The 13427-nt window shown below is 24.9% G+C and overlaps 1 protein-coding gene across 1 annotated transcript; it reads right to left on the reverse strand.

Moving 5' to 3' along the window:
* Positions 1 to 503: 503 nt before the first annotated feature.
* LOC107455069 (sphingosine-1-phosphate phosphatase 2) lies at positions 504 to 11876 on the reverse strand. Its single transcript, XM_016072484.3, has 3 exons — positions 11082 to 11876; positions 8860 to 8949; positions 504 to 4521 (listed from the first exon to the last, which is right to left on the reverse strand). The coding sequence occupies exons 1-3, from the start codon at positions 11754 to 11756 to the stop codon at positions 3952 to 3954; spliced, it is 1335 nt and encodes a 444-aa protein (XP_015927970.2). The 5' UTR covers positions 11757 to 11876; the 3' UTR covers positions 504 to 3951.
* Positions 11877 to 13427: the final 1551 nt, after the last annotated feature.

Below are 13427 nucleotides of genomic sequence, written 5' to 3' on the forward strand. Positions count from 1 at the left end.
TCAGTGAAATTATTTTAAACTACATGGCTAAGAAAAGTTTACATTAGAATTTTAAAAGGATATTTTTTCATAAAAATTTTTACAATATGAATATTAGATTCATGTATTTAGATCACCCAGTGTTTGGAAATGGTGACTAATTGCTAAAAAATACAATGACTTATAGCAACAAAAAAAAAAAAAAAACAGGCTNGCTTTTAATACTATAAGAATCTATTTCAATTTTCTACAATAAAATATTATAAGGAAAAATTTTTTTAAGAACAAATAAAATAAATGAGAATACAATTTATATGTACTTATATATACCACTTTCAAGCTATTAAAAGAGAAATTCAGTTAAGTAAATTTTTTCAAATTCTATAACTTGCCTAAGAAAAGTTTAAATTAAGAGTTTTAAAAGAATTTATTTTTTCATATAAAATTTTCACAATTTGAAAATGTTAGATTCATGTATTTAATATTTTAAGCTTTAAGAAAAGCAATCACAGAACAAAAACCAATTGTGTTCAGCTTTTTATTCACAAAAAAACAATGCATAAGCAAATTCATAGCATTTTTAAATAATGCAAAATAAAAGTATACAGATTACATAAAAATTAAGCAGTCGGAAAAAAAAATCCGCAAATCAAAAGGGAGAAAACTATTAGAAAATATGTTTTATGACACTATAAACTAGTGGGAAATATGTTCTATGATACTATAAGCTATTAGAAAATATGCTTTAGGATACTATAAACATCTGATTAATGTACATGAGTAAATTAATAAGTAGAATAAAGATTTTTTTAAAGCAGTCAAAACTAGTGCATTATATTTCATTCCATTTAAGTTTATATTTTAAATACACAATATTTGATGATATTAGTTAGGCACAATTGGAATTTATAAAATAATAGTTCAAAATAAACATCTCAGAGAAAAAGAAATATAACTTTTCAGATCTTTTTCTTTTTAAAAAAAATGAAAATAAATACAAAAAAATATTTTTTAATATCATTTCAGAGTAAAAAATATCATCATAAATTATACGTTTAATAGAATTTATACAAATAAGCATAACAAAAATTCAGTAGTAAATATTAATTAAATACAAAATGGCATAGGTAAACAAGATATGTTGAAAGTTGAGCAGTTAGCATACCACTAACAATGAGAAAGTAACCTAATGATTTAATATAAATTTCCTAAATCTCAAAAATATTTTCTCTTCCAGATCCAGCTGGAATGTAAGCAAAGAAAAATAAATATAATGGTAATAATATTATATAATGGTAATGGTAATAATAGCAAAATATACAAATTCAATATGTGCAGAAAAATAATAGTAATAGTATTTAATTTCACATTTCTACAACAGAAACAAAATGTTTTTAAAATTAACGGAATTTTTTTTTTAAATATATAGGATTAATTAGGATGAAGTTTCATAACAAAGAAACTAACATAAAAAGATTAATAGAAGCTGTTTATGTTACATATATATTTAAATCAAAACTGTAGTGATCAGGGGTTTTAGTAGAGTAAAAGAACAAATTTTGAACTACTATTAATTTCTGAAATAAAAAAAAGTTATATCACTAAAAAAATATTACTTTTCATTTTGTTTATTCTTTTCTTGCAATTGTTGTAAATTTATTTACATAGTTGCAAGATGAACTGTATTTATTTGTATATTAGTATTCTTATGTTTGCCTCATTAATATTATCTTAGTTTGTTGTATTTGCACTTTTTGCAAGTGTATTTAATGCCAGTAAAAACGCAAGAAAGTTTTGAATGGAAGGCTATTTGTTGGTCATTCATAGACAGCTGTCTGTTCTCTTCTTAAGGACATTAAGTTGATATAGTAAAAGATGTAGTTAAAACTAGTCATTAAAGAAAGGAATCATTCTAGAAAGATTGTCCCGCTTAAAAGTTTCATTGCATAAAAACATACGGAAAACAGACATAAATCATTTCATAAGTTATCTAACCAACTATATACTATAGGCTCTAAAATTTTCCACCCTAATACCTAGTTTGACTTTTAAATATTAACAACAAACTAGTGGTTAAAATTTTATTTCCATAAAATAGTTTTAATGCTAAAACAATTTAATTTAGCTGTTAAAAAACATTTAATCCATTAAATTTTCAAAAACTATAAGATTATACATTTGCAAATGAATTTCATTTGTCTAATTTTTGTTACACTTTTTGATAAGCTTAAAAGACTAGAAAAAGGATTTTAAACAATTTAATAATTTAATAAACCATCTATAGGAAACTAAGATCTTTAAAAGAAACATAAATAAATGATCCATTACGAAATAAGAAAATGTGAATTTTCATTTCCACTTTGAAAATTGAAAATAGTGTTTGCAAAGCAAAATTTATCACTACAGCTCTGGCAACTTTTAATTACAATACATTTTTAATTGTTAATGGCAAAAAGTACATGATAAAAGTTGAGACAAATATTTGCCAACAAAATGAAGTGTTGCATTTAAACATATAGTATCAAAATATTATATAATTTGTAGTTATGTTAAAACCACATTCTGTGAACAGATGTATATTTTTAAGGCACAGAGATCAAATAATGTTCCACATGTATGCAATAACAAAAACTGAAATTTTAACACATATTTATCACATAATGCAGTATTAGCTAGACACATAGTTAGCTAAAAAATAAAAGATATAATTTTACAACAAAAACAAAAGATTTCGCCAGCGATATCCATTTGTACTAATCACACTAAATGAGAAGTTCTGCTAGCATAAAGTATTATAATAACTCTAAAAGTTTCTGCATAAAATTAAATTTTTTGCTTGTTACTTTATTATGAATAGTAAATATAGTGAAAAAAGTAATTTTCGAATGAATATATTATTTTACAAAATTTAAAAGATAAATTTGATGCAAAAAGTATGTAAATTTTTGATGCATCATGCAATTGGCAAATATTCCCTGCATAAAAATTTTAGAATTCAAATACATTTAAAAAAAAGGCAAATATTGGACGATTTTCAATATATTTGTTCACAATACGCAAAATGTAAATCTCAAAAATTTTAATTTCAAATACACTAACTATCTTCATCTAAATAAAATTATTCTCGGTAAAAATTTAAAAGGATTCCACTTAAAATAAAGAAGGATTCAACTTTTGACAGTTTCTAGGAATAAAAAATTCCAAGCATTAATTACAAAGATGTAATGTTCTTTAATGTGGTAAAACAAACAAGTATCTATACCGTTATTCACTAAAAAGATTATAAATTAAAGAGAAAATTTACATAAAAATAAAAGTAGAATAAAATTAAGTTTTTAAATTCAAATAAGAAATTTACAAATAAAATTCCAAAAGCTTTTTTTTGTAATATAAATTAATATTTTGATTATCAATGTAGAATAAAATTTAGTTCTTAAATTCAAATAAATTAGATAAAAATTGGTAAATATTGACGAATGTTTCTAAACATACAAAAGCATTTAAAAGTCAATAAATAAAATATATAAATGTATTTAGAAGTCATTACTTTCTTACAGCCTGTAGCTGAAATTTGTTTTATCAAAGAGTAATATTCAATATTAATCATAGAAAACTTTAAGTATATTTAGATAGCTCAACAAAGATAACATTTTGGGTAAGTTAAATTTAACAATAAATTTAACATCTTCAAAAATATCATAAATTAATGCTTTATATTTTAATTCTAGTCAAATTTCAATAAATGTAGAAATGTGATAAAACTAAAAATATAATGCTTTAAAATATAATGTTATAGGCTATCACATCAACTGTCATTAAAAGGTAAGTGATAAATTAAAGCTTTATATTTTGTTCTTTCAACAAACATGACAAGACTAAAAATGTAAAGCATTATTTACGTGTTACAGACTATCACGCCTACTGTGATCAAAATGTCTATAATAAATTAAAAGCTTAATATTTTGATTCTGGTCACACTTCAGTAAACATAGTTAGCCGTTCGATATTTAGAAGTCTAAACACAAAGGGTGAGACATAAGTAATAACAAAACCTATAGCTGTGTACGTTAAAAATTTGGATGGAATCTCCACAAGCAATTTTTGTCTTGACTTGAGATCTCTGGGATCCACTCTCATAACGTAACACAAGAGACCATAAGTTATGCTGTTAAAAAATGCACGAGTTGCAATGATACATGAAATACCAATCATGGCTCTCAAAAGAGCCAATCCAAAAACTTTATAGCCAGGCCACAATATACTGTAAGGAGGAGGTATAGGAGGTCCGCGAATAACTCCCAGACTGTAATTAAGCCAGGATCCTAGAGCAAATCCAGTACCAGTGCCCATGATTACAGCGGTGTCACCTCGTGCTGGTGTCCAACGAGTTGTTTTCGGATATGTGACTTGCAAGAAAAGCATAAAGGCTATAGTGATGAGAGGTGAGAATTTATTTGTTAACTGGAAATGGTCAATATAATCTGAGAATGGCAAGATTATAACCATAAGTACAGCAACTAAACAGAGACCACCAATTATATCCTGAAAAAGAAATTAAAATTATTAAGATAAAAATCCNCAAGGTAATACTATATTGGATAATTTAAAGAGGTTGACAATTAATGATTTTAGAAAATTAGCATTTATTTAAGAAAGAAATAAAAGAGAAAAAGAGAAAGAAACATGATTTGTCTGCTTTGCACATAGTTTCAGCCACGGATTTTCCAGAAATGGATTTGCACATGGTAAAAATTATATAAATTAACAAAGAAATATTTTTCTAAGTAAATTTATTTACAATTAATTCTTTTATATTTAATTATTCTATATATATATATATATATATATATATAAAAGTAAAGTATTTGAAAATCAAAAGCATATAATTCATGTTTATTAATGATTTGAAAAACTGCCAAGCGTAGTGATAAAGAAATATAAAGAAAAAAAAACCCAGAAAAAATAAAAAAAATCAGAAGAAAAAAAGAATGAGCAGTTTCATTCGAACTGTCCCAACTTAGATAAAAAAAATACTCTTGCTAGCTTTAATTAATAAAGCTCTAAATATTAATAATAAAAAATAATCAGTAAACAAATTAACTGAAAGATACACCGAATAAACATTTTCTTGGGTGAGCAGATATTAATTATTTAATGATCTGACTGTATTGGCTAAAAGCATTTTTAGAAACCAAGTGAAATAATTTGTTTGAAATAATAATTTTTAAATTAATAAAGCGTATAATTTGTTTGCAGTTTTAAAAGTTATGCTAATCAATCTTGAGAATAATTTTACTCTTGTAACAAGTGGCGCAACCAATCAGAATGATTTAGGCTAAAGTAGAAAAAGATTTTTGAAACCTTAATTAAAAATATATGTACTTTACTTTACCATCCAGTAGTATAAGATTTAATACTGAAAAAAAATTGGTTAATCAGTATTTAAATTTTAAAGCCTATTAATAGGTACATGGTACATTAATAAAAAGTATCTTTTTTCTTCCATAAAAAAATTTGTATAGTTATTTCTAACAATAACATGCAATGAATGATATTTTGAAATTTTTTAAAAAAAATAGTAATGTAATCTCTACCATGGAAAATATTATTTAAAAAATAGAAAATTAGTTTTGTAAAATATATAGATTTCAAAAATCAAATCGAAATAACAATACTGGACAATAGCCATCCACAATTTCTAATTAACTAGTTGTGTGATTCTTGGCAAGATCGGCAGATAAGTAACCTAACATTATTTATTTTTCTTCATTGTTTAACAAGATAAAATTTTGATTATGGATGTTTCAAAATATTTTTGAAAAGAATAAAATTTTAACAAACAGTCAAATACATTCGATAAAAGGATTTTCAAGGAGTTTAAGAAAAATATCTTGTTATAGTAATAATCACAATGTTTTATATAATGGATTTTAAAATAATAAACCAATTATTATTTTTTGTTCTTCCTGGAACACATGGGACCTGTTAAATTAGAGACATGTATATGTTAGAGCTTGTAGACATGTATATAAATTAGTAATAATCGTATTTCGGGTTTTTTTTCTAGCAATAAATAGAACAATAGCAATACATTTTTTTTTTTGTATTTAAAGTTCATTAAAGTGATACAATTTAGAAACACTAAATTAAAATAATATTTTAGTACATTGCTAGAGCAACATAAAAAATTGTTTTCTGAAAATATTCCCATTAAAAATAGGGTAATTAATGTGAATTGAAATTCAAAGTAAGATAAATTGATAATTTTTTTATGTCCATGTAATGTACTCTAGCAGTTCGTTTTCAAATGTTGAAAATGACGTATTAAAAGCTTAATTAAAATTTAAAATATCTTTAACATAATAAGCTTGATTTGCTTAAAGGTACTTTTCAATGATTTAATACAGTAAACCAAGAATACAAAACCATGATGGTGATAAAAAAAAACTGTATAATTGTTCTAATCTATTTTTCAGAGCTTTGTTTATAAAATAGAAATTTATGTCAAAGGAAAGCAACACCAAAAAGCAGTTCCCTCTAGTTGATTAAATTTTCAAACATGAAGAAAAATATTAATCACAAAATCTATATCAATAGAATGTTATATTACTTGAATATATTTTGCATATTAATATAATAGTAAAACACATATATATTTAATGCTACAATTTATATGACATCTACCTAGAATAAATCATATTTTTCTAAAAAAATTTTGTTATTACAATGGCATGATTTAATAAACAAATTATTACAAGAATTAGAGAACAAAAAGAAACTATTACAAGAATATCATAAAATAAGTTAACTGAAAATTTCTGTATGAAAAAATTTGTATGAATATTACTTATAATATGACTATTATTATTATTTTTGTTTCAATCAACCGCTATTCCTAGAAACAGCTTTAGGAAATAAAATATCATAACTACAGTTCAAAAATAGAAATTTGGGGTCACATTAATTTTTCAAAGAATTAATTGTCTAAATCTAACACATTTCTCTTAATCTATTTAAACTTAGCACTTTAACAAAATTAAGTCTTCANTTTATAAAATAGAAATTTATTTCAAAGGAAAGCAACACCAAAAAGAAGTTCCCTCTAGTTGATTAAATTTTCAAACATGAAGAAAAATATTAATCACAAAATCTATATCAATACAATGTTATATTAATTGAATATAGTTAGCATATTAATATTTATATAGTTTGCATATTAATAGTAAAACACATATATATTTAATGCTACAATTTATATGACTATTATTATAGAATAAATCATATTAATTTTTGACAAAAAAAATTGTGTTATTACAATGGTATGATTTAATAAACAAATGATTACAAGAATTAGAGAACTATTAAGAAACTATTTCAAGAATATCATAAAATGAGCTAACTGAAAATTTCTGTATGAAAAAATTTGTATGAATATTACTTATAATATGACTATTATTATTACTTTTTTTTTCAATCAACCGCTATTACTAGAAACAGCTTTAGGAAATAAAATATCATAACTATAGTTCAAAAATAGAAATTTAGGGTTACATTAATTTTTCAAACAACTAATTGTCTAAATCTACCACATTTCTCTTAATCTATTCAAACTTAGCACTTTACCAAAATTAGTCTTCAATTTGGGAGTAAAAGAAGCAGATTATACAAAAAGAAATTATGCTCATAAAGTGAAAATTAGTAATATGTTTATTAAAGTTACGGAATCACGTTCCACCTCTAAAAAAAGTACCAGAATGTCATTCAGGCATGTTTTGACCCTACTACACTCTTCATTAAGAATAAAACTAATTTAAACTGTTATTAACATATCATCAAAAAATTCATCAAAAAATTTAAATCTTTTGAGCTTAAAATATATCACTACATCATTTTGAAAAGGGATACAAGTTTTTAGGATTTGTTATCTTTAAATTATAGAAAAGAAAAAATATAGGAGTGAGTGGAATAAGGGTTAATACAAATCTTTACCAAAAGAAGAAGAAAAAATTTAATTATTCATTACCTAATGAAACTTTTCCCTGCTACAACAGAGGAAGCAGTGAAAAGTCTCTTGAGTTTAATTCCCTAACTACTTCTCTCAATAAACTAGTTAATCTATTTTTTAGAGGATTCCTGAAATTTCACAACTTTTAAATGCAAAATTTTTTTTAAAGCTAAAAATAACATTTATTTTGAGACAAAACTAAATTTTTAAGTACACACCAGAGTTCAGTATACACTTTTCAATCAAATTATTTAATGTTAAAAGTTTTCTAACATTTGAATTCTTTTTAATACATGTCTGCATGTTATTAGAAGTTATGAAATTTTTTCACATCTTTTTATTCCCATGCTTAAAAATAATGCTGTTTTTACTGAGCATAATAATTTGAATTAAAAAATAATTTCATTTATTTAATAAAATAAAAAAATAGTTTGATAAGGAGCAAATCTATCAAAAATTCCAGAAAAAAAAACTTAGATGGTTAGGCTGAGAAAACCTAATACATGAAAACTTCCTGTAGCATATTCTTAATTTGATAATAAGGTTCTTCCCTTATGCAAACTTAAATCTATACCAATGGTTTATAATAACTGCAATTTTGTTTTAAATTTTAAAAGAAACTAATAGTTCTTTATCGAAGTAAATTTTTTAAAAATATCTCAGACATTCTCCAATGCATGCAATAAAACAATACAAAAGCATAAATCATACAGCAACAATATAGTTTCATCCTAAAAAGAAATCACACAAAAGTATGTTTTAATTGAGTGAGAAAAATGCACATAACAGATAAAAAGGCAAGAAGATTTAAAAAACAACGTTAGCCATTTTAACTCAGAACAATATAAGTAAGAGATAGTATTAAATATGCGTACCAGTACTGTATGCATTCCCATATACAAACGGCTGCAGCACACTAGAACACACCAGAATATTGCCAATAAAATACCAATAATTACTCTATACTGAAAATATAAAAAGTATACATTACATTTCTTGAAATAAAAGCATATATAAATATAGTATTAGCTAAGATTAAATAAGGTACATGCAATAGTTTCTAAAATTTCTTTCTTTTTTTTCCTCCTTAATGGTGCAGCTATAATTTAAAATTACAGTTGTAATATTATTTAATAACTTAAACAAACTGCTAAGTCAGGTCTAACTTATGCTAAACTGATAAGCAGGCTCTTATATTTCAATAAAAGCAAATATTCCTTTATGCTAATCAAGAGAATACCAGAAAATAAGATAAATAACGATTTTCAATGAAGTAATTAGTTTTTTAACAAGCAGTCAAATAACGTGTGTTATACATTATACAAACTATATATATGAGTAAAATGCTAAATTTCAACTAATAAGCAGTTCAAACATATTTAATTTGCTGACTAACAAGTTTATTTCTCAGTGTTAAATGCCATTATAATTTGGTTTAAATAAGAAAATTAAGGTTGATACAATACAGAGAAAATATTATTTACATAGTGGTAGAAAAATAAATCAATTCATAACTTATGGCTCTATAGGTATAAAGAAAATAAGCCATCTTCATAAAATAAAGCAAATGCAAATTTTTAGTTAAACACATAAAATAAAGTAAATGCATATTTTTAGTTAAACACATATTATAAATATTACCAGCATATATTTATAATATATATGACATTAATTAATTGTTGCTACTAAATTAATTAAATAAAGATATTAGAAAAACATTTCTGAGAATATACATGTCTGTTAAGTTTAAGATTTCATACTGTCAAAAAATATGTGCTCAATCATCAATAGTAGTTTTAAATTTATAATTAACCATAATTGCATTTATATAATTTTACAAACTTCTTGTCATTTCTTTTTTTTTTTATAATTTAACATTATTTATTTTCTAATCTAAAATTTATATTCTTTCATGAACGTGGCAACAAAATTGCCGAATTTTCAATGACTTATTTCAGGCAAAAGTATTCATTTTGTTATTGATAATTAAAGGACAATGTTGCAGGCCAGGGAAGGTCATAAGGGTTTAAATTCCATAATTTCTTCACCAATGGCAATATAATCAGCACAGGCAATTGTGGCAATGTAATTAGAGGTGCACTCAAATTGCTTTTGCTGCGCTTGAATCGCCTTTGCTTTCCAGACAAGATTGTATTAAGTTGAAGTTACTGGGGTTTCAAGTTGCCACTAAGCATCAAACCTCAGTCCTTCACATTTATAGCTAAGTGCCTTAAACCACTGAGCCATTGTGGATCATGGAAAATTGCTTTCATGAAGGAGGGGAAAAAAAGAGATAAATCAGAAAAGCAATAATATTTAATGAAAATTGGACCAAAATATTTTATGGAAACAAAAATAACTTAAAATGGTTAACAAACCAGAAAATCTTTTTTTCCAGAAAAAAAAGAAAAGTGCCAATATTAAATAGAGAATAAAGGTCATTAGTTAGTATTTTAAAAGAATCTCCTTTTCTCCAGAATATAAATATGATTGAACAGATTCATTCAAAAAAATTGTTACCAAAATTTCAAAAAGTGTTAATAGCATACTTTATAACAAATGAATATAAAATATTGCACAAAAAATCCTGATCAACCAAAAATCTTCAAGTCACATTTATAGTAAATTAGTTTTCAAATCTATTTTAGATAGTACTTTTCAAATTGTTTCAGTAAAACAACATAAATATTAAGTTATTGCAACTGAAAATATATTTAAAGGTGATAAAAGAAAATTAAATTTAAGCAAATGTAAACACTCTATGACCTGTTTTTGAAAAACACTTGAAATTTTTATATAAAATAATACAACACAAAATACTCAAGGATCAATTATTGTTGTACAGAAATAACTTGTTTGTTATTTTAATATATTTTACATATAGAAAACCCTTATGTTTATTTTGTGTATGTAAATAATTGAACATTTAAAAAAGCAACATAATTAAAGAAGTGGCTTTGATTATCATGATTAGTTTTGATGTGCTTTATAAACTGTTGGTGAACAATAATTGCTTTATCAGATAAAAATTTACAAATGTGATTTTGTACAAAAAAGAAATAAATATTATAAATCTTTGATGAAGCTTAGTTCATACTTCGTATCGGAACATTGTAAAATATAATATTGAGAAAGGCACAGCTGCTCCAACCATGGCATGTGTGGATGGCATGCCATATTCAATAACATACTGAGGCTCTAAATGTATAACAGGAGGAGCTGCAGGTCTTGGCCAACAAATGATATCTTTCATTGCTTGGCCAACATACATAATCAAGACCCACACATTGATAACTCTTCTACACACTGCACCATCGATGTTCCATATCCAGAATGGAAAAAAACTGGCATAGAACATTTCATATCCGAGACCAGCTCCGAAACTAAAGAAAAAATACCAAAAGCTATTTTCGATTCGACATTTCACGGAATATTCGAAATCAGAATCACCATCTGAGGACATTTCTTCTCCATCGGAAGTAACTGGACTAGTTTTACTATTTTCAGACCCACTGGACAACGTTTTTCTGTGGCGGAAGATATTTTCACAGTCCATGAAGTCATATTTAATCGTTAATATCTTACAATTGGATTTTGGTGACTGATTTGCTTGTTTGTCTTTGCTTGAATTGTATTTTAAATTCCCATTTGTGTTTGAATCGATGCGATACACACCGAAAAAGTTTTGAAAGCGGGAAACGAGATAAGGATCTTGACAATAGTTAAAAAAATTTATAACACGGGATAAGAGAGGGTGCAAACTGTTCATCATGAGGTTCAACTCCAGCAAGGAAACTGAAAATTGAAAATACGGAAACACAACAAACAGAAGATCTGCCTAGTTGAGTTGAAGAGTTCAAAGGCTGCTAGAGCCACGCCTACTATAAAAATCAAAAACACCAACGTTCTCACTTGAGCGCCATCTGCCATTAAAAAATTTGATTAAAGTATTATAGATTAAATTTAATAGAATTTTCGTCTAACAGTATATTTTAGAATTTTGATGTATTTATTTTATTATTATGCCACTTATAACTGCATTTCCAAAAAATTTTAGAAAATTTTTGTAGTAATATTTTTATTTAATTTTAAATGAAATACGAAAGGTAAACTTTTTTACGCTAAGAGTTTTATTTTTCATGCACTTAATAATAATAATTAAAAAAAAAAGAAAGAAAAACCGTTTATTTTTTTTTTTAGTAATCGTTTGCAGACAATATTTATAAAATTTTTATCTCCACATAAAAAATATACATATTACCAATACAGTCAAAAATATTATGCTACACAAAACTCATCAGATCGCCACCGTTGTTGTACGCAAACAATTAATAAAATTTGTTATTTTAAACGATTTCGAGTGGCATTCTCCATCAAAAATTAGTTTGACTTAACTGGACTTTACCAGTTTACACTGGTAAAGTTTTTATTTTTCTTTCTTTTGTTTTATATAAATACAGATATTTATTCATTCATTAATAAAGAAAATGTAGTTGCTTTGCAGTAATTAAAATAATAAGTTGGAATGGTATAGAAACATATTGATTTATTCATGAATTTGTTATAAACTTTTTGGAATATTCTAGAAATGTGCAAAGTCCTACTCCTACATTTTTATTTTTCTCCACTGATTCAATTAAGTTTAAAGTTTGTTTCGATTACTATATATTAAATTTTTAATCCTATTTCAGTTTTCTTATCTTTAAAGAATCTTTATACCTCTATAGACTGTTATGTTATAGGTTAAGGAATTTTATCTTAGAACTGTATCCTTGAATTTTTTAAATATACGTTTAAAATCGAAATTTAGTCAATAGCCAAATAATTATATACATCTTGATTAATATTTTATGCGTACTTAAAAAGGGATTATATATTTTATTGATTTTTTTTTAAATTTTAAATATTTGAGAGAAATTTAATAAATAGTCTGATCATTTAATTAGTTATTTATACTATGATATCAGAATTATGTTAATTGTGCTTTTGTTCTATTTCTTATGTTACTAATTTTGTTATATAACTAGTTTTTATTTGGTTACTGATTTCATTTTCCGACTGAATTGTGCCTTTTATTAATTTTAATGTTATAATTTTAGCGTAGGCAAAATTCTTACTATGATATCTTACGAAACCTATGGTGGTCTGTTTTTAAACTTAGTTTAACTAGAGTCATTTGGTAGAAAAGTTATTTTAAATATTGGGAGTAACAAATAAGTTTTTGCCGTTTTCTATCAAAAATTAGTGTGAAAAAACAGTACATTATTTTATATTCAAAGTATTCTCCCTTTCTAGACATTACTTTCCTCCATCTTTTTGGGAGCATTCGGATATCACGTTGGAAGAACTTTTCTTCTTTCGAGCATATCCACGAATCGACTCATTCCTTGGTTTCTTCAAATGATGTAAATTTCTGCTCAGACAGATCATGTGGCATCGACCG

This window comes from Parasteatoda tepidariorum, chromosome 8 (assembly GCF_043381705.1).
Source record: "Parasteatoda tepidariorum isolate YZ-2023 chromosome 8, CAS_Ptep_4.0, whole genome shotgun sequence".
Classification (NCBI taxonomy): Eukaryota; Metazoa; Arthropoda; class Arachnida; order Araneae; family Theridiidae; genus Parasteatoda; species Parasteatoda tepidariorum.